The sequence below is a fragment of the Microchirus variegatus genome (genome assembly GCF_963457635.1).
Source record: "Microchirus variegatus genome assembly, chromosome: 7".
NCBI lineage: Eukaryota > Metazoa > Chordata > Actinopteri > Pleuronectiformes > Soleidae > Microchirus > Microchirus variegatus.
In genome coordinates this window covers 19,432,455-19,460,418 of record NC_139808.1, presented here as the reverse complement: position 1 = coordinate 19,460,418, position 27,964 = coordinate 19,432,455, and the positions used below count along the sequence as shown (strand labels likewise).

Here is a 27,964-nt window from a genome sequence, read left to right as displayed (position 1 = left end):
GTCACAGTGACAGAGAATGGATTTAAAAATACAAGTAAACATGGGCTGAACAAACCACAGCGACCGCTTCTCACAAAGTGAATGTGAGAACACGTCGAGCTGCACTCGCTCTCTCTCTCTCTCTCTCTCTCTCTCATACGCCATCATTCTCAAAGATCACAGAGTCAACCTGGTCTGCTGAGATGAAGGAAGCTCTAGTTCGGTCAAAGGAAGCCCCCGTGGCCAATCACAGGGACATTTTATTTCCTTTTGTCCTTAAAACAGACGTCTTCTGTCACGCAGCTGATAGAAGACAACATTGTCCTTTCCTTTCTGCAAATCATTTCAATTAAACCTCCTTGTGAAGGCACCCACACTTGACAGGGAATAGATTTAACACTTATTTGGGGGAAATTGTCTTCATATTAAAGAAGACATAGTCTAATGGAAGCCATTCAACATTACTGCCCTCTAAATGTAAAGATTTTTTAAAACTTGTCCTGGCAGTTTGGTTTAAGCCATTAGATGCCGCCTGATGAAGCAGAAGCCAAAGATGACTGACAGCAAAGAGAAAGGCATATGAGCTCCTATCATAATCACACACAAAGCTTATTTTCCAAAAGGCCATAGATTAATAGTATACAAGTTTAGTAGATTATATAATGACACTATTCAAAGCCCTGGAGACATCCGTTTGATGTACTGTAATGCATCAGGTGTTTAACTAGCTTGGTGATCTATATGGCTTATATTAGAGAGCAGCATGGTATGTTTGTCCTCTTTCTGAAAATGAAACCTTGGAAATTAGGTCAAAAACATCAACCCCACCACAACACAAAAAAAATCTGATCCGAGTCAAATGCACACGCCACTCCTGACTCATTCATACCAAAAGACATAATCAAAGTCAAAACAGAGAGCATAGTGTCCAAAACCAAACAAAAATGTCAATAGGTCAATATTGTATTTGCATATATTTTTTTCGGAAAAAATTAGCCTTGGAAAAAATCTATGTAGCCCTATGTACAGCAACGGGACATACAACGTACAGTATATATATATTTATACTTGGTATTTACACAATGCAGCCACTAGAGGGCTGCGCAGCATACATCATCAAACAGGAGGGCCTGGGTGTGGAGGTGCAAACCGCCACAGCCAGGTCCCCAGACATTCTTGAAAAATCCACTTCCCAGTCAGAAACGAAAGGGGTGTGATATCTGTGGAGGTCTGAAGCAGCTTCCCAAGCTCTGCACACACACTGAGCTACGTGTGTACTGAGGAGGAACAATTCATGGAATTGTTTTTTGTAAAGGTGAAGTAAAGTATATATAAAAAATAAAAATAAGAGCATCCACTGCAATTACATCTGCATCTGTGCCAAATTCCAAGCAAAGTATGCAGCTACTATACTGTATTAACTACACAGACCATTTTGCTTTGGCCTGAATTTACTATTCCAGTTAGATTTGGCATTTTAGCCCTTTAAAATCTGCGATTATAGACAATGTATATTAATAAGTAGGCCCGTGTAAAAGTCCGCATAACAGTGCTTAGGATGCATGTGGTAGCAATTAACTATGTACAGGGGAAAAAAAAGATTAATTTTAAAAAGAGACACAAGCCCTAATGCAGGCTTAGTCTGATTGACCGCTAGCAGTGTTAGCTAACACATTTAGTGGCTAATTCTCACACCTCCAACTCTAATCCCTATCAAACCTGACTAAATGCTCTCAATTCTGCAGTATATAAAACCGTATAGTGACATTTTCCTTCACTGGCTGTGAGGCGAGTCAGACAAATGAGGCTGGGCGCATGAAGCAACCAAAGAGCAGCAAGCATTTCCATTGCTTTGTTTCTTTAAAGGTACTGGAAGCTTTGCGAGAAAGTAGGTGACCATACCTTTGGTGAAAGGTGAACGGCATGAGTTTGAATTGTTTACACATATGCTGCCATTGAGAAAAGCATTAAAAAAAAAAGTAAAGAAGAAAAAAGAAAGACTGACTATTTAAAACATCCAAAAACATCAGAGTCATGTGCAGGCACTGCTTTTGCAATGATAAAGTGAAATGTCATCCGTACTGTATCTAAATTGCTCTGTGTAAAAGTTACTGTTTCACATAGGTGATGTAAATATAGCAATAACAACCCAGTAAAACAAAGAGGTAGCTCAACTGAATGGCTAGATGAATAACTGAGTATGTTTGTTGAGTTGGTGTGTGTGTGTGTGTGTGTGACGTGCACACACACACACACAATGTCCTGGCATTTGAAGCAGCTGTTTGTTGATTTAAATACAGACAAAAATACTGTATACAGGCAGAGGATGTACTGTATGTATAGGTTCATTTGTATTTCATGAAGGTCCCGTGTTTATTGTTAACACCTGCTTGCTCTCTATAAACCTTGGACTTAACGCCAAGCTAGACTTCTGAAGACATGACACACATAAAACCACACATCCGACACACACCTGCCTAGACACAGACACGCACCATTTTATCTCCTCCGCACTTCCATTTAGACCATTCAGCACATTCTCAGCTCCCTCACTCCCTCCATTTTAACCCCGGAGGCTCTCCAGCTTCCTCTCTGAGGTTTACAGGTGACCTCTAGGAGACTTCGCTTCCGAACACCTCCAACACCAGCGGGGTGAGCTGCATGCTGTGCTCCGGCCGGAAGGAGAGTGAACGGTACTGTTTGGAGTGCTCCTCGTTGAGGCTGCGCAGGTCCGCCAGTTTCTGGATCATCTTGGCGTAGAGCAGCCGTCCTCCTGGGTGGTGAAGCCGGATGTAGGCCTGCAGGATCTCTGAAAGGTGGTCTTGGAGGACTTCGATACGAGCATGGTCCTGCACACCTGGGCGGTCTACAGTGGAGGGGAGAGTCTTCAGGTACTTCTGGTGGTTACACAAGCTAAAATGCAACAGTAATACTGAAATATGGAAAAGCTGCTGAAAAATATAGGGTTTCAGTTTTGAGTTGATTATTGGGCTTGATTAGGGACTCGAATATCACTTTTTTTTATAGCGATATATATAATTATATTATTCCAGTATTTTTTTTTTTTTGCCCTTCTTTATCTTAAATTGTATTGTCAGAAATTGCATATAATATCTAAAAGTTTGTGAAAGTGTGCAACTGCAAACTTCTACAATAAAAAAAAAAGCTTGGTATTCATAGCCGTAGAATAAGCCTTTAACATGTACTTTAAGTGAGTCTTGCTTTTCAGTGGTAGTAATTTTGTGTCTGCATTTAGCATATTCAAATAGAAGCCTTCTACACAAACAAGGAAGAACTACATATGTTCTGGTATAGAGAGAAGGCCACTGTAGTTTCATGACATGCTTAGAAAAGGGAGGAGTGAGTGGAGGAGTCTCAACTCCTACACACTGGACCTTTAACATAAGTCCACATGGCTCACATGATCACTGCAGCTTGGAGGACATGTGTTCCTCACGGACATCCTGGTCACATGATGTTGGTAATGCACATCTCTCTTTGGAGCTTATCCTTTATTTAGAGGTTCTTTTTGGGGCATATTCATGTTTTTCTTTTTTAATATCCGATCCAGTAATTTTGACCAGTATTAGACCAATACCATATTATATAATATCAGCTCATCTTTCATTATTTACCCAAGAAGACAAACAGGGAGTAAATGACATAAAAAAAAGAACCTTATCCTTGAGTTTGCATTTGAACATTCTGTTGAGATGGAAGGCTAATTTTAGATGACAGGGAGCTGATTTATTTGTTGTTAATGAGCTGCCTCATATGCACAAAGGGATGCAAATATCCACTTAGGTACACATGCTAATTTGCATAAACACTACCTGATTAATATATACACTGTTTAGAAATCATGCACCCAAGAGTGTACTATAATAAAAGCTAATACTCAAAAGAAATATTAAAAATAAAAATATTATATAAGATAATCCTTTATTAGTCCCACAACAGGGACATTTATTATCACTAAAAAGGTTTAAGCTCTTCTGCCACAATTAGAACAGCTGTGAATACACTCTCACTGGAAAAGAAATCACAGGCCAACGTGATCACTCATGACCCCTCTACATGTTCCCTCCTCCACACAGTCAGATGATGTACTGTACCTGGAGAAAGCAAACAGATGGCCATGAGCAGCACATGTTCCTCCTCGTGCAGGTTGAGCTTCTTCAGGCCGACCTGGAACTTCACTAGCGGCTCCAGCAGCTCGAGAGTGTGGCCCGCTGCAGAGGGAACAACACACCATTTAGAGTCAGTCAGCGCAGCACAAAACAACCAGATCAAACCATATCACAGAGGAAGAGAAGCCCTTGGGGGAATTTTACCACGAGTCATTAATATTTTATTTCGGCCCGAGGCAGGATTTTCCCCTGCATACTGTACATATTCAGGTTTGTTGTGAAACGTGCTTAACATGGCATTGACATGCTGGTTTGCCATTACGTTTTGTCCACAAGACAAAATGAATCAGTTTTAATGATTTCTTTGTCTCTACCCGTTGCTGTTATTTTTTGTTATTATTATTTTGTTTTTGTACGGCGACCTTGAGTGTCTTGAAAGGCGCCTTCAAATATAATGCATTATTATTATTATTATTATTATTATTATTTTTATTATTATTATTATTATTATTATTATAATATGGAGCAAGGAAACTAGAAAATATTCACAGTAGCTGGAAAATCAGAGGTTGCTTCAATTAATGGAAAAAAACAATCGATCAAATTGATTATGAAAACAGTTGACAGTTAATTTATTAATAGATGAATCAATTGCAACTGTAATTCTAATTGAATATATGTGAAGTATTCTACATCAGTATGTCACTTTATTAGGTACGGCTATTAAACCGCTTGTTAACATGGTAAAAACTCAATGTAATTAAACATGCAGACATGGTCAAGACGACCTGCTTAAGTTCAAGCCATGCATCAAAATGGGGAAGAAATGTAATTCAAATTAATTTAGTTTTAGTTTTTTTTTTTGCCGAAAACAGCCCAAAAACTAAAAATTCAGGTACGTTACTGCACTTCAAAAATCTGTGCTCCAATCATGCTCACATTTTAAGCAACAGAGCTGCTTGTCCTTTTCTAGACAGTGGTTGTTTTGTATGGCGAGCAGGTCAGGAGTGACATTCTTTGGTTGATCCCAGAAAGAGGGGGTCTTGTTTAAAGGCAAATGAAAGCCACTCCCACAGAGGGTTCTGCAGATATGTGTAGCATGGGTTTTTGCAGAAAAACTTGCCTTGCGGGCGTGTACCCAGGCCACTGGCAGTAACCTTATCTGTTCTCCCACACAAATGATATAATACTCGATCCCCTGATATACTTTGTTAGCATGGAACACAATCTTCTTTTCATCATTTATCAGCTGAGCAATATGAGATACCAAACATGCATTTACACAGTTCTAAACAATAGAGTGTCTCCACAGTACACAAACTGTACATGTGGCAGCGTTTAGACCGACCTTTGGTGACATCACTGATCTGGTATTTAAAGTCAGGTCCACCACAGCTCCATGTCATGTCTTCCAGGTTGAAGCTCTGATTTGAGCGCAGCATGATCACCTCAATGGCGCTGGACTTGAGCAGTGCAATCTGGTCCTCTGCAGTCAACTCCCTATGGAGAGAGAATCGGTTAACCATAAATAGTTGATGAATGGACAAACAACTCTTAAAGGGACACTGTGTAGTATTTATGGGTTTATATAACCCAAAATCCACTTTTGTATACATAGTATGTGCTCCTGCATTGTCTAGTCGCTGTATAATATTCTTTGTTTCATTTTCGTAGTGTTTCAAAAAGTCATGTAAAATAACATGGTCGCGGGCCGCTACTGCATTGCCACGACGCCATGTTTCTACCGGAGCCTGTATAGACAAACGCGAGAGAACAAATCAAGCGTCGCTTTACTTGTAGCAGAAGTCCCGCCTCCACTCTCTCCGCTTCGTCTGCTACGGCCGCGGTAGCTCGCCCTCTCCCTCGCCTCACGAACCTCATCTGCTGACACGGAGAGAGACGACGAGGACGACATTTGACCGGCTGAGGATACCGCTCAGGGAAGGGAGGGGGTGAGCAGAGGAGCAATTCTTTGTTGTAAATTTCAGCCTCTCCTCTAGATGGCACTATAAACTACTTACTTCACCTTTAAATAACCTTGATTATTTAGTTTGGATTTTGTCAAATGTCACCAGAAACTAATACTTGCAGGTAAAAAAAGGGGGACAAATGGAGTACCAGTCCATTCTGTATCAAGTTTATGAGTTGTAGTATTCACCTGAAGGAATTTTGTTGATCAAGTTTTACGAGTAAAGGTTCAAAGGTTTCTTCAAAGATCTCAGATTAATATTTATGTGCAGGAAGGAAACAAAAAGTGATGGATCAATTGTGAACTGAAACCTAATTAAATAAACATTAGTAAAAAGATGCCATGTTGTCTTGTTTTGATGAAGGAGGATAAGCGGTAGAGCGAGATGTCATTCAACCGGAAGGTTGGGGGTTTGATTCCCAGCTCCACTAGTCTACATGCTGATGTGTGCCTGGGCTAAATACTTAATCTCACATTACTCAGTAGCTTTGAGTGATCATCAAGATGAGAAAAGCACCATATAAATACAGACAATTTACCCTATAGACTGACCCTTTCCTTTCCCAAGCATGTCAGAGAACTACGGTGGCCTTTACATGTCAGAAAATGTTGTTCTTCTTTGTTTGCGTGGTAAGGCTTCTGCTTCAAAATGAGAAAAGCTTGCTCAAGCTGGTTTACTTGTTTGGGCTGCTGTAGAAACAAGGCGGCGTGAGACAGTAGACTCCATAAAGCAAAGCCTTTGACGTAAGTAAATAAAAGGCTTCTTCTATGGCTACTAACACCAAATAATTTAGATTCTAAAGCAGTTGGAGACTTGTATAAAACATACTATTATTCTCACTTTCTGCCAATAAACCTTCCAAAAATACACTGGAGCTTTAAGCATTATCAACAGATAAGATCCCAAATCTTGTAATGCTATATACATTCTCTTCACATGTTTATGAAGTCAAACTACTGCATTAGTAGCAGACATGAGGTGAAGACTGCAGATCTCCAGGGGAGGTCCAGGGTGTTTTTCAGGGCTTAGGGAGCAGATCATAAGTGGACAAACATTCCAATGGTAATCCGACCACGTCCATCACTCGCTGCGAGTGGGAATGACAACTTTCAGGAAATACAGGCCCCAACTCGTTTTATTCATGACTTTGGGGTGACCCCTAAGACACATGCTTTTGTCAACACACCGACAGACAAACACACTGGAAGGCAGCAGTTGCCATGTGTGAGGAAAGAAGGTGGGGAGGTTTGGGAAATCATTGCAAACTTGCCTTAAGAGTCACATTTAATGCTTTATAAAACTCCTGGTCTATATATGACACTAATATATCCACTCAAATGTATCTTCAGGGTTTAAATATTACATTCTCCTTAATATCAATTCAGAATGAAGTTTATCATGTGTTTGCCGCTGTAGTTTTGGGATTAATAAAGTGTGTTTATCTATCCATCTGTCTGAAGTCTTTTCTGTCATAGATCATCACGTGCTCCCACAAGGCACACTGGTAACATACTTAAAAAGTGTGAACTTCACCATGGCAAATGTATAACCTCACCTAGAGAAGGAACAACACGACATAAAAACATTTTTCACAATATGTCAGCTATCTGTAATATCAAGTGTATCAGTAATCTCTGGCCTTTAGACCAAAGCCATCATTGCCGCACAGTATCGACTAATCAGGCAGAAAAACAAGTGGGTGTACAAAGTCTTCATCAGACATTTAGGTAAAGAGTAACTCCAAGACATGCAAATAAAAAATACAAGAGGAGTCAATGTCCTGTCAGCACAGCAGTGTTTGGAAAAAACAACAACTATATTTTATCACACATACACAGGTCTATTCAAAGTGCACACAAACATAACTGAACAACACACAACAACAACACACACGTACATTAATAGTGCTGATTTTAGTGAGATGTTTTCTATTATTTCGGATTTAGTGTGGCTGTTCTGAAGAATATATCAAGGATTAAAGGACTTGTGTCTCAGCAGGATTTGGAAAAACTTGTCCATGCATTTATCTTCAGCAGGCTGGACTACTGTAATGTCCTTACAGGTCTCCCCAAAAAGTCCATCAGAGAGCTGCAGTTAATTCAGAATGCTGCTGCTAGAGTCCTCACTGAGACCAAAAAAGTAGATCATATCACTCCTGTTCTGAAGTCTTTAGACTGGCTTCCTGTGTATGAAAGTATTGACTTCAAAATACTATTGTTGGTCTACAAAGCACTGAATGGTTTAGGCCAAAATTAGGGCTGTCAAAAGAGTAACATTTTTAATAAAATTAATCACAGGGTAGCTGTGGATTAATCACGATTAATCACGATTAATTACCATTCGTAAATATGCCAGAAAAATTCTAATTTTCTCCTTATATTGTTGTAGGAACGGAGAGATGAAAGTATGTGAAAATATACATGTGAAGAAGAATAAAATACTGTAAATAACTTGTAAAAACCTATACAAACTTAGTAAAAAAAATAAACATTACATTGTAAAGAACCCACATTATAAGACAATATAAATAAATAGAAAAAAAAAATACTGTAAATAACTTTGAAAAAACTTTTTAAAAAACTACACATTGCACTGTAAATAACACACATTATAAAAGAAATATGAAGTATAGAAGTTAAATAGTTTTCTTGTGGGTACTAATCCCACATCAGGAAATTCCTCATCAGCACCTTTGAAGCACTGCTTCTACTAGTTAGCGTTAGCGTCAGCTAGCATTCTGACGCTAATGTTAGCTGCTTTCTGTGTCCCCGTTAGTTAGACAGTGACTGTTAATGTTATTATCTGCGCCAGTAGCGCCACTTACAACTGTGTGTCTTTCTTTCTTTTTTCTTCATCCTCTCTTTTTTCTTCCTCTTCTAACTTCCTGATTGATAACTCCTCTTCATTTTCCTTCAGCTTCATTTACAACTTGCATAACGATAACTTCACACAGGTTAACGTGAGGAGACGTGGGGCCCCATTAGGGGGGTTTCCGACCGAGATGTCATTGCAAATCAACCATTGATGTTTAAGGGGGACGGGGATGCAGCTGCTCACTCATGCATTTAGGCTCTGAGTGTCGGGTGCCCCCCTATCGGCTCGGGGCCCCAAGCAGTTGCCTGTCTTGCCTGTTCATAAACTGCACGTCTACCCGTAGCGCAATGAAAGTGAGAAAGTGCGTTAATGCGTTAAAAAAATGAACGCGTTAATTCCACAAATTAATAATCCTGCGTTAATTTTGAAAGCCCTAGCCAAAATGCATCTCTGATCTTCTGCTTAGCTACGAACCATCCAGAACTATCAGATCATCTGGGACAGGTCTGCACAGTGTACCCAGAGTCAGAACTAAACATGGAGAGGCAGCGTTCAGTTTCTATGCACCACATATCTGGAACAAACTCCCAGAAAACTGTAAGTCTGCGCAACTCTAACCTCTTTTAAATCACGAGTGAAGACTTTTTCCGTTTGCCGCTACATTTCAGTAATTTCCAATACAGCACTGTAACTTCTATTCCTTTGATACTCTTGATTTTATAATTTTTATCTTTTTATTTTATTTGTTTTCATTTTATTCTCCTTTTTAATCTTCTACTTAATGTTTTTCATATATATTTTACCTGCTTGTTTTTATTTTTTTTTTGTATTTTGATTTTATATCTGAATGTTATTTTATAAACGTCTCATATCTATGCTTTTAAATGTTTTATGTAAAGCACTTTGAATTACCTTGTTGTTGAAATGTGCTATACTAATAAACTTGCCTTGCCTTTTATGCCCACAAGTAAAATATCCAGAAAAAAGCATGTTGTTTCTGGCTAATATCAGCTCTTAACAACTAATGCAGAGTGACAGATGAACCGAAAGGGGCTTTTGTGCGCACAGACACGCACACAAATATGACAACTCACCTGAACCCAGGGATCATCTTGGCAAATCCAATGACCTTCTGGATGCTGTAGGAAACCAAGTCAGCCAGGTGAGGCAGCATGGAGAGACCGGTGCCGTCCTCCTCACTGGAGTCAGGGCTGCTGCCCTGTTCCTGGTACATCGTCAGCAGGTTGTTGAAGTTCACTTTGGTGTCTACCGACTCTGAATTGAGCAGAAGAGGGAAAAAGAAAACGTCACATGAGAGAGAAGTATCTCAACTTTTTGAAATGCAACAAGTGCAAGGCAAAGCTCCTGACCCAGTTGGTGAAGGAAAAGATAATTTATCTTAGTTTAATTTGTTAAATAATTCAGGGAAGCTGCATTTATTTCAGTCATCTCTGCAGCTCCCAGGTTTTGGTTGTTTAGGTAACACCTTCTTCCACATGTTTTTCATATGGATGTACATGTGCACTGCCTCTTACACACACAGTACAATACATTTGAACTATTCCTCCAGGGGAAACATAATGCTGACAGAACAGAGGAAGGACTTGTTGGCAGAAAGGATGATCTGAAAACACACAAGAGTAAGGTCAGTAGAAGAGAGATGGAAGTTTAGATGACAGCTCTGGCATCATGTGAATCATGTAGCGTGAACTGAGGTTGTTTTGAATCATTCGAGTGTGGTGTGCTGAGTGTTCGTGGGAGACCATGTGACTGTCTCCCTCTCTGTGTTCACTCCATTAGTGAAGGATGCATTAATGACTGGTGTTCACTAGCAGGAGTCAGGTGTCTGCAGCTTACGGCTATACATAGGATTTCCACAGAATAAGGAGTGAAGCAACTAAAATGTTTATTTAAGACAATGTGCAAACAGGTGAAGTGAGAACATAGCCATAATAAGTCAAATATTAACTCTTACATTTAATTGGACGAAGAAAAAAAGAAGAGAAAAGAAGTCAATGTTTTCACTTGAGTTGAAGTCAAGTACTCATACTGTGTGTGTTTCTTACCTGGAGAGTGACTGAATGAGTCAGAGGAGGCATCAGACAGAGAGTGAAGAGAGGCAGCTCTGCTCGCACTGCGTGTCACAGGGCCCTCACGCACAGGAGGCTGGACGGAGAGAAAAAATCTAGTCACTACATTTAAAAACGTGGAACCATCAAATGGAAGCTTATAATGATGAGGCTAATCTTGGAACATTCATGCAGATAAAAAGCATTGAAGTTGTAGTGTAAAAATATGAATTAACCTACAGCTGATGTTCACTGATATATTCATTCATTCATCTTCTACGGCTATATCCTCCACATGAGGCTCGTGGGGGGTGCTGGTGCCAATCCCAGCTGACATTGGGCAAAAGGAAGGGTACAACCTGGACAGGTTGCCAGTCCATCACAAACAACCATCAACTCTCTTATGGTCAAGTTAAGAGTGTACAATTTGCCTAATCCCTAAATCTGCATGCTTTTGGACTGTGGGAGGAAACCAGAGAGTCTGGAGAGGTTCACTGAAACCTGTAATATTACTAAAAAACTTTTACTAATATGCCAAAAACAAGATCATTATACATTTTTCAGTCCTGAAATGTCTGGAAAGATACAGCCCCCCCCCCTTGTGGCTCTTAAAAATAAATCTCTCAGACTGTATGTTAACAAAGTCACTCACTTGAAAATAATCACAATTTCCTCCATTCACAATTGTTCTGATAATGGAAATTCACCTTGCTTTTAAATGTTACACAATAACAAGTATAGTGTTGGTTAATATCTGCAAAAAATTATTTCATTAATTAAACATGGCAGTGTATTGTTTTTGAGACAATCTTGGGACACGCACCCTGAAGCGACAGAAGTCAGAGTAAGAGTCGTCGTAGGTTTTGTGGTGTGCCTCCACCAGCGTGGCGATGACCTGACTTTGCTCGTCGGTGAGCCTAGGCCGCCGTGCCTCTTTCTCTGCTTCGCGCTGTGCCTCCTCGTCCTTCCGCCGCTGAATGAGGTCCTTCTTCCTCTGCACTTCCTCATCTGTCAGAATGACTGTGGGTGGAAAAATAAAGAGTCAATGAGAGACAGAGAGGGTGTTGGAGAAAGGAAAATTGCACACACAGGAAAAACAATCTCAGGAAAAATACTTGTGGAGTACGTATGAGAATTACATTAATAAAAGATAAGAAGCAGGAGTACAGGAAGATAAAAACTGGTAGTATTTGAAAGCTATTCAGTATGTACTTGTACACTGTGATGACAGCTATGTCAATGTAGAGTATGGCTGGGAGGGGGTTGTTATTCTCTGAAGGAAGAGAATGGGAGGGAACAGGTCTATATGGAGACCCCTGCTGTACAGAACAAATGAACGCATTGTCTCTGTTCTGTTCGCGCCTTGTTGTTCTAGCCACTGAATTAGCTCACACATTCAGAGAGGGAGAGAGAAAGAACTGGGGCTCAACAACATGCTACTGTTTTTGCCACAGCAACACTGTTCTCCAACAGTAAATCGTGTCAGTGCCACTGCTCTTGTGGTATTCCCAGAAACACCCAGAGGGGAAAAACATTCAGCTGGAAGTGAGAGGCCTTCGCTTAAAAGTGGCCTCTGGACAATATGCGGATATTGGGAGAAAACAAGAAAAAAAATGTACCTGCTATTTACAGACAGTGAATATAAACAAGTCTGTGTGGAAAGAGTGGCCTCACTAGATTGTACTTAACAGCAGGTGTTTAAACTTCAGATGAAGTATACTTACTGTATACAATGTGGGGAGGCTCCAGTAGTTCAAACAGAATGTGTAAACACTCTAATGGGGCAAAGACCCAGAGACACTGACCCCAGTCCACAGATTATATAATAGTTACAAGAGGGACAATAGGCCCCCCAAAAACAGCAAAAAAGCTGTGTGAATTTCACTGCTAATCTAAAATTGTGTTTTATAAACACACCATAAAATTTTCATTACACGTTTTTACAATTGTTTGTGGTATTCATTGTCAATAAACAGTTATATTTTATCAGATGGAAGGAAAGAAAATTGACTAAATTCATGGGCCAAAACATAGGAAAACCCATATCGGCCAAACTCCACTCCCACTTCCAATTCATGTAATATACAAATAAATGAATGTTAATGTATGCTGAACTTGCCAAACTGAGACTTACTTGCAAAACCCAAGTAATACATCTCCACATACATGGCAGGCTGTGAGGTTTCAATATTGCACTGAAGATGCTTAGATCACCCGTCATACTTACACTCTTTCATCATGCCGATATCCACGCAGCGTTTCAGCCGGCATGCCTGGCAGTGGCGCCTGTTGTCCTTGGTGATGGTGCAACTGCCGTTAAAGGGACACGTGAAGGCGGCCTTGCGCTTCATGCTGCGCCTAATTGCAAACATTTCAGATTTTGTAAAAAAAACACACAAAAAAAAACACCCAGATATAAAAGTGTACAAGCTAACCAAAGGGAAATTAGATCTGTAACTAACAGTTGTAAGCATAAACATGTGATATGAAATCAAATATAGTTGTGCACATAGACATAAGGCATAAGGCATCAAGAAGTAAGAATATAGCGACCATGGGGCAACTACACTGGTGGCAAAGAGGTCCGTTTCAATGGCGGTTATAGAAAAATTCTCACTCGTTTTAAATCTTTGGTAAACATATTCCCACGAAGATCATGGCCTCAATAAAAAACTTTTTTGACACTTTTTCATATCATACATCTAAATTATGTTCCCATTTAGAAGAAATGTAATTGAGAGGACACCAGTATGACTGACAACTGGTATATCCGAGCCTGATGCTATGTGACGCAGCGAGGGAGGATGAGTGCCAAGGAATACAGGGGTACAAGATGAATCAGTGACAACAACACACATACACACGCACGCACGCACGCACGCGTGATGAGATTGCAAATTTTTGTTTTTCAACGAGCAGGTAAAAGCCAAGGCAAAAGCTAAAAAGCAGAGCTCATTTGTATTCTCTACCTGTTGCTGAGCATTAGTGTGAACAGCTATATCCCAGGATGTGCATGTTCTTATGTTAATGTGGGTGGCAATTACCTTAATGTGTGTGAGTGTGTGGGAGGTCATTATGCATTCAAGTTAATACCAGTATTTGTATGCTAATAAATACATGGGTCGATAACTAGGTCGATAAATAGCGTTCCGTCGTGTTTTCATCAGGGTGTATGAGCTGTTGTGCATCATACAAACAGCCTCCATATCTGTGTGCATAAGCTATGGTAATGTGTGACCTCACATTCATATACCTGAAAAAACCCTTGCAGCCTTCACAGGTCATGGCGTTGAAGTGGAAGCCTGTGGCTTTGTCGCCACACACACCGCAGATCCGTGGCACGTTCCTGTCAAACTCATCTGGGGGCAGAGAGGATGTACTCACAACTGTGGGCTCCATCACTGAACAGACACAAAGGAATGAAGAAAGAAAAACAGGGGAGAGAGTAGGAGAGAAGAAAAACACATTAAATCAGCTCCTGGTTATCTAAACTGTTCACTTACTTTGCCACCAGCCAGCACACAAAAAAGAGAAAAATCTGAATCAATTTGCCAGCTTCTAACATCTGAAGTCAATTTTAGAATATTTTCTAAAGTTATAATCTGTTCACCACTGCACTTCACAAAATATCAAATAACTCTTTTTATCTTACAATGGTTGTTGTAATAGAAAAAAAAACCTAAACATAAGTGAGATGCATGTTTTTACGCTTATTACCATGCCAACCAAAGTTCATTCTTTCCTGCAAGACACATTGGGTCCCAGTCTATCCTCCGGGGGTGAAGTATACTCTAATGTTTTTGTACTGGAGCAAGCAACCGGAGCGTTATGAATCAAGTGGAAAACCCTTGTTCCACTCCAGAATGCTGGATCTGGGTTACATTTGATTACATTGTGCTCCGAGTATCTATTTCACTTAACAGCCTTGTGAGAGGGAGGGAAAAAAAGCATGTCACCGCAAGGCTAGCATCCTCATAAACAAACAATCACTGTCCTTTTCACAAAGCGCCTTTCTTATTCTTTTCTTTGCTTCCACTGTAGAATCAAAGCAAGGCAAATGATGGAAGGTTGAGGGAGGGGAGGTGAGGACAACTCAACCAATAAAAACCTCAACAATCTCACAAATCAACAGTCAGTGATGTGAGGGCCCAGCTCAATAATTTAAGTGACTGGACAGAGCTTTCTATAATTCATGTCTAATTAATAAAACACCTACAGATGTGTACACAATCTGTTCAATTAAATGTGTCTGGGTTTTTACTCAGTACAGTTGAGAACATGATGACCAGTGTGTCTCTAAACCAAATTCGGTTCCTGGCCAATCACATTAATGGCATGTGTAGTCCTTATTAAAACAAAAGGTCAAAAGAATCAAGAAAACAAGGGACAAGAGTGGCTCAAGCATCTACAGCACCACATGCTTCAACAGGGATCCTCTGATACAATAAACGAATAAAGGACTTCTTATCTTATACAAAGACCGCTGCAATGCACCAATAAAACATGTCCACGCAGACCCAACTGAAAACCACGTCAACAATAATAAATGAAAACAATAAATTAATGAAAAAGAAAGAAATCAGAGCGATGCACTTATAACTCACACTTAATTGTTTAAAGTAAGCAGAATGAACATGGACTGCACTGTGACGAAGGCCACATCATTTTAATTAAACTTGACAAAACATTTATAGCTGCCGTCACTGTGCATGAGAACAAAACAAAGTTTCTATAAGTCAGATGGCCAACTCTATGGTGACAGCATAGGCAAAAGGTGTTTCCTTAGTGCACATTCCTTTCTCATGCCGACCCTTCAACACAACCCTCTTCATTCTAAAAGCAGAGGTTAAGTGCACATGTTGAGTCAAAGGTCCCTTAAAATGACCAGTCCATAAATGCTTTAAGCAAACTTCACATCTTCATGACACTGCTACAATAGAGATTATCCAAAGACGGATCAAGATAAGGCCTCAAAGGCTGTTTACTATGTGATAACACAGGTGATGTAATATGAATGGGTATAATTTTTGTATTTCAAACAGTTAAAAACTGCAATCAGACAAACCCACACACTGTCTAACTTGCATTGATAAATGTATTGCAATTGGTACTGGACCTTCATCAGGCAAATGGTTTTTAGAAGTGGGAAGCCTCTTTAAATACTGTAGGAGTGGCTGTGACCTGTGACCCACCGCACAGCCACTCCAAACCAGTCCCTGTGACTGTGCAAATGGTCAAATCTCACAGCCACTCCTATATTAGCTTGCTCCGTATTTTAAAAAAAATTAAGATCTACAGTCAAAACATTGAAATAAAAATAGCAATGCGAGTTAACAGTGTGAGAGATCCTCTCTCTTCATGAGTCTTTTCCCTCTGTCCTATGCACCCGAGTCATGAGACGCAGACGTATTAAAGCATTTATAGCTAGATAAATATATAGACAGGAGATAAATACTAAAAATACTGTGTAGTCATTCTGCTTCATGGAATTTGTATTTTAATCTCATAAAAAATGCCCTTTATTGAAAATGTTTTAAATGAAACTGTGTTCATTGGGACAGAACTCCCTTCAGTATTTTCAATGCACACTCCAAACTTCGTGGGTCATGTCTTTCCAGAGAAACTGTTATTTTGGTGGATTGTGGTGAGACCATTTATACCATCTGCCCCACAAACATGGATATGGATAAAAAAGTTGAGTGGGTGACTTTCGCATGTTCCTTTCCAAGTTCTCTAAAAAGCAGTGTAGCGTGTTAAAACAATAAAGCCCTTCAGCAGGTTCCACACATTAGCTACATCATGTAATGACGTCGTATGCAATAATGACCAATAATATATTATGGTCGTTTCCTTATAAAGTGTAAACTGTTCTCCAACATGCAGGCAGACTTACCCCAGTGGGCAATCACACTCAACACTCGCAGAGATCCAAGAGGGAAAACACCCACTCATCTTACTATACCATCAAATGATGAGTGAAGTCAATCCTTTGTGACTGCATTCAGCCAACAGGCCATTACACTAAATGCACAGTAGTATCGAGAGAGTTCTAAATAATGCATCAGGTTATTAGACCAGATGTGGAGTCATTCCAGACTTGTGCTTGCAGAGCTAGGGAACTGGTTTTCAGCTTTCCGCTTCCACTGAATGCCTCTCTCTTGAAATATACATCTGTGTGCAAGCATAAATCAAATTTGTTATAATGCAAAATATTACTCATGTCAGTGTGTTTCACTTACAAATGCCTGAGGATAAAACAGCAAGAATGTGATTTCTGATAAGCTTACAGGATTAAATCCAGCTCCACTGCAAACGTTTTTTTTTTCCTGACAGGTGGCTAATAGAAGCTGCAACTTATTATTTTAACCTTTAATGAGAAGCATCAACAACTAGTGTGCTGGACAATTATTGCAATTACTGAATCTCTGCCATATGTTTTGACCGGGCCGTTGCTGCAGAAAGGAAATTATGCATTTCCTCATACTGTAATCATTTAGTTACTTAGATTCCAGCAGCCAACTGTCAAACTCCCAACAAGTTGGAACAGCCTTCTCAAGTGGTTAACACACAGCAAAGAGAAGCAGCATATTTCTGGTATAAATATGATAATAAGACCAGAGTGAGCTTGAAAGGATACAGTGAGAAATGGGCTCAATGGATGTTTCATCTAAATATTATCAAAATTATTTTTGCCTTTAGGACATTAGGACATTTTTCTGTCCATTAAAATGTCCATTTGGACAGTTTGAAAACCAAGGCAGAAACTTCTGCCAATTATGATCAGTTAAGCTGAGATTTACCAGCGAGACTAAAATGCCAAATCTTAATATTAAATTTACCAATGACATTTAATCGACTGATTCCAACTTTTCTTTGTCCCTTTTTGGAACCTGTTATTGAGACCACTGCTCCTGAGGTGATACTTTCCAAAGGTGCAGAGCTGGAGTGGAGTTTATAGTACTTAACACTTTGTTATCCTCTGCATAAAAAAAATGAGAAACTATAAAAAACTCATTTTTGATGTGATTTAGCTTTAGATTGATATTTCTACATCTACATTTAAACTGGAGAGGCAGGCATCTCACAAGGACAATGTATAAAGGCAAGATACTATATTTGTTTGTATTTCCAAAGTGCAAACTACACCAGGTTGTAATTTCCATCTGAATTTTCTATGTATTAATATGTGTATTATATGGTGATAATTCTCACTGCTAAATGCAAATAAAAAGTCTGCTCAGTCCATTAAGAGTGAAAAAGGTGTGTCTTTTATAGAACAATGTACGTGTTTAATTGATATATACTGTATGACACAATATAAAGGAATGTGCTAGAGAGAGATTCTACATGAGAAAACCTGGACTGCAATGATAAAATTATTAATTGATTATTAAGCAATAACTACATCAACAATTAATTGATTTGAGTGTTTTAATAGATATTAAAACATGACTTCTTTGCTTCATATAACAAAATAAATAATTCAAATTGAATAACTTTGGTTTGCATCATGACATCATAATTTTTTGGTATCACAGATGAACATTTTGCAGTCAAACAACTAATTTAAATGATTCAGTTATGAAAATATTTGTTAGTTGCAGTCTTAATATGAACTGTAAATGGTAATTTGCTGTTTACTGTCAGAGATGAAATGATAGCAAACAGGAGAAAGGGCAGCACAGGCGGAAGCAGGCCGACCACACAAACAATCTGTTTCTGTTATTTTAAAAGATGTCTAAAAATATACAGTCACACACAACTTCTATTACTGGCTAAATATAAATTCATGTCTCATCTCTGACAGCCCCTCATCTTTAAAAGTGTCAGGGGAAAAACTATTAGCTATTCATGTCGGAATCACATTCATAGTAGGATTTATTTCTGCCGGTGCTGCTTCACTCCCACTTTAAATCAAATCAAAGGGCCAATTTTTGGCATTTATTTCCTATTGTGAGTGTGACCACTTATTATTGTCACAATGAAAATACTCAATACCTAAATTAGAAATGAGAAGACTGACATTTGTATGTTTAGATCACAGATGCCCAAAATTGAAACGACAGTGGCTCAAGGTCAAAAATAAACACAAATTATATTGTACTGTATTAAGATGCAAGCAGGTTCTGGGATTCCAAGTTCCATGTCCTAATAATATCAGTGATCACTAGGTGAGATACAGTGCCATTAATGCTGCGTTTCCATCATGGCACAGTTTGGTTTGGAATGGTAAAGCCCCCAGGTCAGGCTTGCATTTACTCTGGTACCCCAGGGAAGGGTTTCAAGGAATGGAATAGTTGGTGACAGTTTATTTTGGTACGATTCCATGTGGAAATGCAAAAAAAGTACACACCGAACTGAACCGTTCCACTCAGTGGAAACACAGCTTAGGTAGCCTGTCAATGTTAGGGTGCAGCTCACTCATTGACAGATTAAGAATAACTTTAAATACAAGTCTGGCGGGCAAATACTATAAATGTTAAAACGGGCGTATCCATGAGTCACAGGCATGTGACAACATCTTCCTGCTCACCCATCGATTAGCGAAGACCATGACTGTTATATATACTATAGTATATAGAATACTGTAGTTTACTGCAGCATTTCATCAACAAAAACTAGAAAAAACACAAAATAGGGAAGGCCAGAAAACCTTCAAAAAGAAAAAAGCTACAACTAGAGATGATTTCTAGTCATCTTTTAATTGGTTGACTCTTCACAGATCACAGTGACAAGTCCTATTGATTAAAAGTCAGAAAGAAATGTGATTGTATACAATAACCAATCAACTTTTCCTCCTTTTATCTGTGAAAACTCAAGACTTGAGCTTGGGAATGAGAGATGACACAGCAGTGGTGGCCGATGAGCAAGCGTTTAGGCCTGCTGTAATTATGTGTAGTACCACAAACTGTCTGTAGTTTGTCACTTTAACTGGGTGGTGAAAGCTGCAAAATAAAGACATTAACCCAATTTTGGTGGCGTAGTCGGATGAGTGGCAAGGGAGTTTCCCCTTCTTTTACCTCAACAAACTAGCTGGGGGAGAACAAGTGCTATTTAACATGCAGCGGAGCCGTGACTCATCTTTTCCTCTTTGATTTATTCACGTTATGGCTGAAATGATTTGCATGTGTCTCATAATCCCTGGGACAGATGTTAGAGCCAGTCCACTTTTGAATCCATAGAAGAGATATTAAACGTTTGATCATTTACAAAGACAAATGGTCTTCTGCTGTTGGTGGTCTGGACTATATTAACTACTCAATATTCAATAGCATGAGTTTAACGTTCACAAAAAGTCCAGTGATGTAATATTTACTAATGAACACTTGGCAGGTCTTCTACACACCCAGGTCAAAGGAAAGGAAAGTTGAGTATATTGACAGCTTGTAAATTGTTAAAATGTGAATATGAGATTCAATAATTGATACGTTGTGTTAATTCTGAGGATGTTGCTCACAGTGCTTAGTACTATATCGTCATCCATGACCCTGTGTACGCTTGTTGCACTTACAAGCAATTTAAAAGGCATACATTTTAAAAACTTTACTTTCATAAATCATAATACTGCATGTCCTCAGAGATTGAGGAAGTTTGGTCATTGAAATGCTGGCTTCACTAATAACACCGGTATAGCCAGTGTTATTCATAATTAAAATGTTCATCTACAGCTTGCAGGCTACCCAATAATGTAACTCAAAGCAGTTCCATACCCTTTTCTTACAACATGGGCTTGAGCTTCAGTTATGGGTCAGAAATGCCTCATGTTACCAAACTGATCGATACCAATACCGATACACATAGGTTTTTCCTTGCGTCCATCCATAGAGGGCAATAAGCTCTTCTGTGGTGAAATTAACATTATTTTTCATACTCATGTCGGTAAGTTGTAAAGCCAATAAATGCAGATACCAAATGACAAGCACATATTTTGCTCATATCATGCAGCCCTAATCACAGTACATATTTTCAGTGAATCATTGCTGAGCTACAGGTTGAATGTTAATTTTTTTTAAAAAGTCAGGTAAAAATAGAAGGATAAACAGAAGGTAGGAGGCTATTAGGGCTGCAACAACGAATCGATAAAATCGATAAAAATCGATTACTAAAAGCGTTGGCAACGAATTGAATTATCGATTCGTTGAGTCGCGCGATTAATACGTCGCTCCTAGGCGCGGAACTGTTTACAGATGCCGACTGTTTCATGCCGGTTGATGCACGCTCACAGCGAGCCTTGTGTGCGCATGAATAGTCGAGCGAATAAGTGGTGCGGGAAAGTTTTAGAGTGAGCGACAACTTATATTTTAGACTTGAAACATGGCGGAGGCGGAGAAAACCGTTCGGCGAAATCTTCTAAACTGTGGGAACACTTTACCATTCATGAACCTAAAAAGTGTGTTAGCTGCAATCTTTGCAAGAGCGAAATGGCGTGGCACGGGAGAACCACGGTGATTAACCAGCACCTAAAAAGTAAACACGTCAGAGTCCTCCGTGACAAGTAAGGGAGTAAGGAAGTAAGGACATGTAGCATTAGTCTCTCATGTTTCCCGTTTAGTGGATCATTTATTAATTATTCAGCACTTACAGCTTAGGCTGTCAGACAGGGTCAAAATCAACATATTAAATATACTTAAATTAGTATAAAAAAATATTATATATAATTCAGTGGCAACCCATTCTCTCCAATGTTTTCAGTTGGGATTGCAGTTACCATTGAAATGCTAATGGCCACAGTTTTACACGTTACACATAGCTCCTTTAAGGCTTGGCAAAATAATCACATGTATGAGACGGTGGACCATGGCAGGCGTCCAATACCACTCAGAGTGTAGCTTATTGTCCTCCATTCTACTTAACTTTACATTTCCAGCTGCACTTGAGAATGTTATTATCAAACAGGAACGTGGCTATTGGATTTTCTGTCAGATGCCCCGTTGCTAATAAAGGAACTCGGCCGTGAAAAAGATTTGGAGAGCAGCCCATTTGTCAGATTAACTTTGATCAAAGTCACTATCAAGAGATAATAAAACCCTACCCCACCATCTAACAAACGTGATTAAGTGGTGCCATTAGTGTTTGGGCGTCGAAATGAAATGCGATTCAGGACGGGGTGAGATATAACAAAGTGGGTAAAGAGGAGGATCCAGACAGTGCTTCAAGGAGGGATCATTTTAACTGCACACAGACGTGCAGAGGAGAGAGGGGAAAGCGGGAAATAAAAAACCTCTGGCATCACGTCCCAAGAATGTCAGCAATGGGCTTACAGACCACATCCCAACACATAAGAGTCAGAGTCGGAATCACATCCAGACCTATAACAGCACTGGAGGAAAGAGAGGGATAGCTGTGGAACGCCTGAGTGAGAGAAGGAGGCCCTCTCTGACAGTCCAATGAGCATCTTCCATCGATATCACATGACGCAATCCCACAAATGGTTCTGAAATTGTTCCATGCTGCCAAATGTTCCTCTTAAGGAAAAGAAAAAAGAGAGCGAGAGTGGTAGAAGGATATAAAGGAGGAAAGAGTGAGAAAAAAGGCTGAGGTGGAGGGAACGGGAGAAAACATAAGAAGATGTGTTTTACTGTAAACCACAGACTGAGTCACCACGAGTAAAATCAGATATGGAATGACCCCTAGATACAGAGAGAACTAGGCTACAAGAAAAACACACAGGACATTCTGAGCCTACAATAATGAGGCCGATAAGGAAAATTTAAAGGATGGGAAAGGTACTATTAAAGTAAACATGATCTGAGATCAGAGACACGACAGCTTAAATTCATATCTGTTAGGTGTTAAGATTCAATTCTGCTTGGTGTCATTAAAAAAACATGTTATGTAGAGAATAGATAGAGGAAAGAGAACAATGAACAAAGAGAGACAATGTGGACCTAACAACAACAAAGTATGCAGTCTGTAATGCAGCTAAACAACTGGCTAAGCAGACTAGTCCAGTCCTGTCCCTTCGCTTCCCTCTCTTGCTCATTCACCCTCCTGTAGCCTCCACAAGTCTATCGCATGCTCTTTTCCAATGATCACAGGGAGCATATTACAGCAGCAGTAAGAGCACATGACAAGATGACCTGTGCCCCACACAGGATGGGCTAAACTGGGGTGGGTGGGTGTGAGGGAGGGGGGTCCCATGTCCCGTGTCCAACCCTATGGTCTCTGCCCCTCTACCCCCCTGTCCAGGCCCCAGCGCTGGCCTGCAAGAGGAGAGAGGCCGTGAAGGCAACCTGCACCCTTGTGCTGGGCCCCTTGCTGGACTCAGGAGAGGGGAAAGAGACAAGGCAGGGAGAGGCCCACTCAAACACACACACACACCTAAAGTCCTGTTTCTATCTATGCTGATTTTGACAGAGACGGTAGATTCTCAAGCACACCAAGTCAATCAGATAGACAGCACCACAGAGATGACTTAGACCAAACGTTACATAAATACTATAACCATTAGAATAGACTTCTCATAAAATTAAGTGGAATATTAGAAATTGCTGGTAAATGTGTAATCCAAGTAAAAAGGTAAAATATTCAAAGGCAGGAAATTAAGATACATAATTAACTGGATGTATGTGCTGAGAAAAACAAGGACATACATCCAGTGACCTACATTTCGATTTCTGTGATTTTTCCACCCTGCATTTCTTGTGCTCTACATACAACAAACATAACCTGTGTGATGTGTTTGGCCTCAACATCAACCACAGGAAGGTAATTGAGGACCCAAAAACATTAGCAGGAGCTTTACACTTCATTAGTCTCAAAGGCAGCTCTGCATATGTGACAAACGGCACACACATACGCACATACAAGTGAGTCTTTACAGTTAAGTAGAGCAGCCTCTTTCTTTCTATAGGGTTACATGTGAGAGGAAGCAACCAATTATAGCAGTCATGTAAGGGGGTAGGGGGCTGGGTACTTCACTGTATAGGAGACATAATGGACTGTACCACCATCATCACAGCACACAGCTCCATAAACAACCTGCTACAGTTACAGTGAATATATACAAACAGAGGCCCCCTCACTGCATGTCTGTGATCAGTTCTTTGAACAAATGAACTAAGAACTGATTCAAAGGCCCGCATTTGGATAAGGTCCCCAGCCTTGTCCTAAATAAAACATGTTTTAGAAATATACATCCACATGCTATCAACAGCATCAAGTCCTACAATTGTGCGTGCAAAGCGATGGAAGAAAGACAGGAACCTTGCAGTAATTAATGATGTCATTAATAGAGCAGTGGTTCAGTTCTCCCTGATGATGAAGTGAGTGTTCAAGGTAGGAAAAATATTTGTATTTGTTAGTGAGTGCAAAACGGGGCTGGTTTGTCAAAGTGGCTTCTTTCACTCTCAGGTAACTGAAGGACATGGTCTCATATCATAGATCACTTTTCTTCTTCCCCGCCTTCTAGGTTCAGTAGTAACAAATCAATCTCAAACTTGCTCAACTGAAATAAACATTTACTGAACACTAGAGTCTCTCTAATCATACCGTCATGTTGTGTCTACGCTGAAGTGCACTTATATATTTTGATTAAAAAACTGGGTGTGTATTAAATATCTTATACTTTTAATGGGCATTCAAAAAAGTAAAATAAGTTTCAGTGCATTTAGCAGCATGTCTCTGGATTTTGAGAAAAAAATTAGCTGATGCCAAAATCAGCCATTTGGTGATTATTAAATAATGAAAAACTCTCTCTCGATTGACATCCAGTCCTTTTTTGGACAGAATTTTACTTCATTTACAATTTAAATTAATCATCAGTTCTGCAGATATCATTACACCGCCCTTCAAGTCTTCAAGGCCTCAGTCTTCAGGCTTGACAATTGTCACAAATGTGGTGACAAGTCAGATTAAATTCATTACAGATAAAAAAAAGAAAAGAAAAGATATCTGCAATTAACTGTAAAAGTATTATTTCCACTATTATGGAGACTGTTGTTAACATGCGCTCACACGACCGGACAGAAACAGCACAAAGCATAAACAATCTTTTTCTTGTGCCGTTTTTAAAAAGTTTCCCATAAAAACAGCATGGTTTCAGGAAATTTGTCCATCCACACAGAAGCCCCTGAAAGACTCAAATGCTGTAGTACATATGCCAGGACTGTAAGTTGTGTTGTAACGCTACACCAAAAACAGAGATGATGATGTTGTGCACATTACAGATATAATAACAAAAACAGAGACACAATGAACCAAGCCAAGGAAACAAAATAAATAATGTCTGTTTACATTTGGTGCAGTTTCCGTGTGAATGTTTAGCAACTTTACAGACCCAGGTGACTTTTTTCTTGAAAAAAAAATCCAGCGACAAATCTACCGACTTTCTGTCATACTTACCTAACCTTAATACTTTATCTGACAATGAATGACAGCGCAAGAGAGAGCTCGGTATATGACGTCATTGTTTTCCCAAAATAGCGGGAAAACGTGATGCAGCCGTTTTTGAGATATTTGAGGTGTCATAACTACAGTTACACAGTTGTGAATTAACTTGGAGATAATTGAAACTATTTAATAAGGGTTGCACTATAATGGACTTTTTGTCAAGATTCGATATGCCAATATATTGAGAGTGCTTGGCCGATAACTGATACCAATATATACGGGTTTCCTTCTGCCCAGCTGCAGATGTCTCTTCTGTAGTGAAATTAACATAATATTTTTCATACCCATGTCGTAGCAGATGTAGATATAAAATATCTTCATTGTGCAAAATAAATAAGAATATGAAAATAGCTCTAGGGGGCGCAAGCATAGAAGTCAAGGAAGTAGCAACTAGTTTAGTCATTTGGCATATTGAATCCAATAATAGATTTTAAAGCCAATATCTGCTGATAGCGATATCGTGCCAATAAGGTCGTGAATCCCTAGTATTTAATATCAAAAAATTATTTACAGTTCTGCAGATTTCATTACACAGCCATTTGAATAAGACCTCAGTCCTCAGGGCTTGAGGAGTGTCACAGATTCACATCACATCTAGAAAAGCCACATTGAATTCATCCACACAAACAGTTCAGGCAATGCAAACGTCAACACTGATATAAGAGTGTTTAAGATCTTACATACAATTGCTCACAGACTGAACTAACATATCCCACAGAGATTCTCTCTTGAGTATAACTGGTTGTATGATCGTATCATAACCACATTCATACAGTTGCAAATTCATCTAGAGATAATTTTTAGTATTTTTTAAGTAAGTATATAATATCTAAAAATAACATGCAGTTCTGGTGATTTGATTGCACAACCCTTAGAGACAAACTTGGTCCTTGGCACAGATTCACATTACATCTTGAGATGTCACGGTGAATTCATCAAAACACATATTTGCAATTCAGTACATGCATTACGTCATCGCTAATATTAAGTGTTAGGTCATGTTTACAGTCACACTCATAGATTGTGCACCAACTTATTCCTCAGAGCTTTCTTTTCTTATGAACCCTGGAGGTGAATAAATGCGTCGTAACCACAGTAATACAGTTGTGAATTGACTGGACAGAACCTACTACAAGTATTTAAACTTTAAACTGTAATATAATACATTAGGGCTGCAAGGATTATTTGACTAATCAAGTATTAATGATGATTAAATGAACCGTCGACTATTGTGATAATTGATTAATCAGAGTTGTTTTCAATAATTAAAACAAGCTTGCTGATTTCTCAGCATCTTAAATGTGAATTTTTGTCCTAGTTTATTTGCTCCATAATACAAAGAAATCATTTAAACTGAAAGATGTTGGTTTATTGACAAACAAGACATTCAAGAACATAATTTCCAGGATTGTAAACACAGATCAACATTTTTCTGATGCCAAAGAAGTAGTGAAAATAGGTGTTGCTAATTAATAACAAGAGGCTAAGAACTAAGTTAATCCTCAGCTGTTACTTGCCCATGTTATGATGGAGCTGAATAAATGTGTCGTAATCATCATAACACAGTTGTGAATTCACCACACAACACCAGCCTGGAAAACCACCTGATTTCAATCCATTACATATAAATGGATAAGTTTAGTACACTGTACGTTGCTATAGACAGTCAGTATATTCGTATTGACAGGTTTTTGAATCAAAAGCAAAAGTGAAAACAAACATCTCACCTGGTGTTGTAGCATCCCCGTGTACAATCAGTTAAGACTTTGAAATCCTTTCCCTCAGTTTACTTCCAAGTTGTTTATCCTGTTCAATACAAAAGCAAAATGGCATGTCGCAAGTCAGTGAGTGGGCCTTTACCCTAGATCCTGACCTGTTGTAGCTCTGTTTATGCAACTCTGAACTATTTCCAGCAGCAACATACACACACACACACACACACACAGAGGTTCAAGTCTGACAAGTCGAAAGACACTTAATGTTGTGACACTTGTAGTGCGTTCCTTTGCTAAAGCTGATTCCTGTGAAGCGGTTAATCACAGTCACTGAAGTCTTTTTTTTACTTAAGTATGCGAGTTTCGTACCTCAGCTCAACTTTTCGCCAACGACAAGGAGCTGCGTTTATAATCCTCTTTAGTCGTCGTCTTTATTCTCTCGCAAAGTGCGTCCCCTCCATGTTGACTGGGCCAGCAGTGAGGGGCTTGGCTTTGAGGAGAGAGGACGGCGTTGTACAAAAAAAAAATCAGAAATGTGACGAGACTTTCGTGGAGAGAAGGAAAAACACCAGTTTTGAAACGCAGACGCTCTCTCTCTTACACACACACACACAGCAGCCGCTGCGTTGGTAGTAGTAGTAGTAGTAGTAGTAGCTAACGTTAGCGTGGCTGACTGGCAGCTTTAACCCTAAAACGCGGCCCCAAGTTCAGTCAGCACATGAACCGTCCTGCGGACTGCGGGCGACGGACGCGCAGCGAAGAAACACGGTCGAGTCGCAGCAGTCTGTCAGTGGAGGCGGACAAACACACGCATTCACGATAAAAAACTAAGTCAAACACACCTACGTTTGTGCGACGGGAATTATTCCTCCTTCCTCAGGACCCACATAGATGGC

At 39.5% G+C, this 27,964-nt stretch overlaps 1 protein-coding gene across 3 annotated transcripts; it reads right to left on the bottom strand.

The window, feature by feature from the left end:
- Window positions 1–96: 96 nt before the first annotated feature.
- On the bottom strand, window positions 97–27,964 carry LOC310929927 (vitamin D3 receptor B). 3 transcript variants are annotated; one of them, XM_083892794.1, is made up of 10 exons: window positions 27,911–27,964; window positions 27,081–27,159; window positions 14,216–14,363; window positions 13,190–13,320; window positions 11,786–11,982; window positions 10,960–11,059; window positions 9,988–10,168; window positions 5,458–5,609; window positions 4,095–4,211; window positions 97–2,845 (listed from the first exon to the last, which is right to left on the bottom strand). In XM_083892794.1, exons 3-10 carry the CDS (start codon window positions 14,359–14,361, stop codon window positions 2,592–2,594), a joined length of 1,278 nt encoding a protein of 425 aa, XP_083748920.1. In that variant the 5' UTR covers window positions 14,362–14,363; window positions 27,081–27,159; window positions 27,911–27,964; the 3' UTR covers window positions 97–2,591. The 3 variants fall into 3 exon arrangements, with proteins under 3 accessions (XP_083748920.1, XP_083748922.1, XP_083748921.1); XM_083892796.1 differs by having other exon boundaries at window positions 27,915–27,933; XM_083892795.1 differs by lacking the exon at window positions 27,911–27,964 and adding an exon at window positions 27,438–27,519.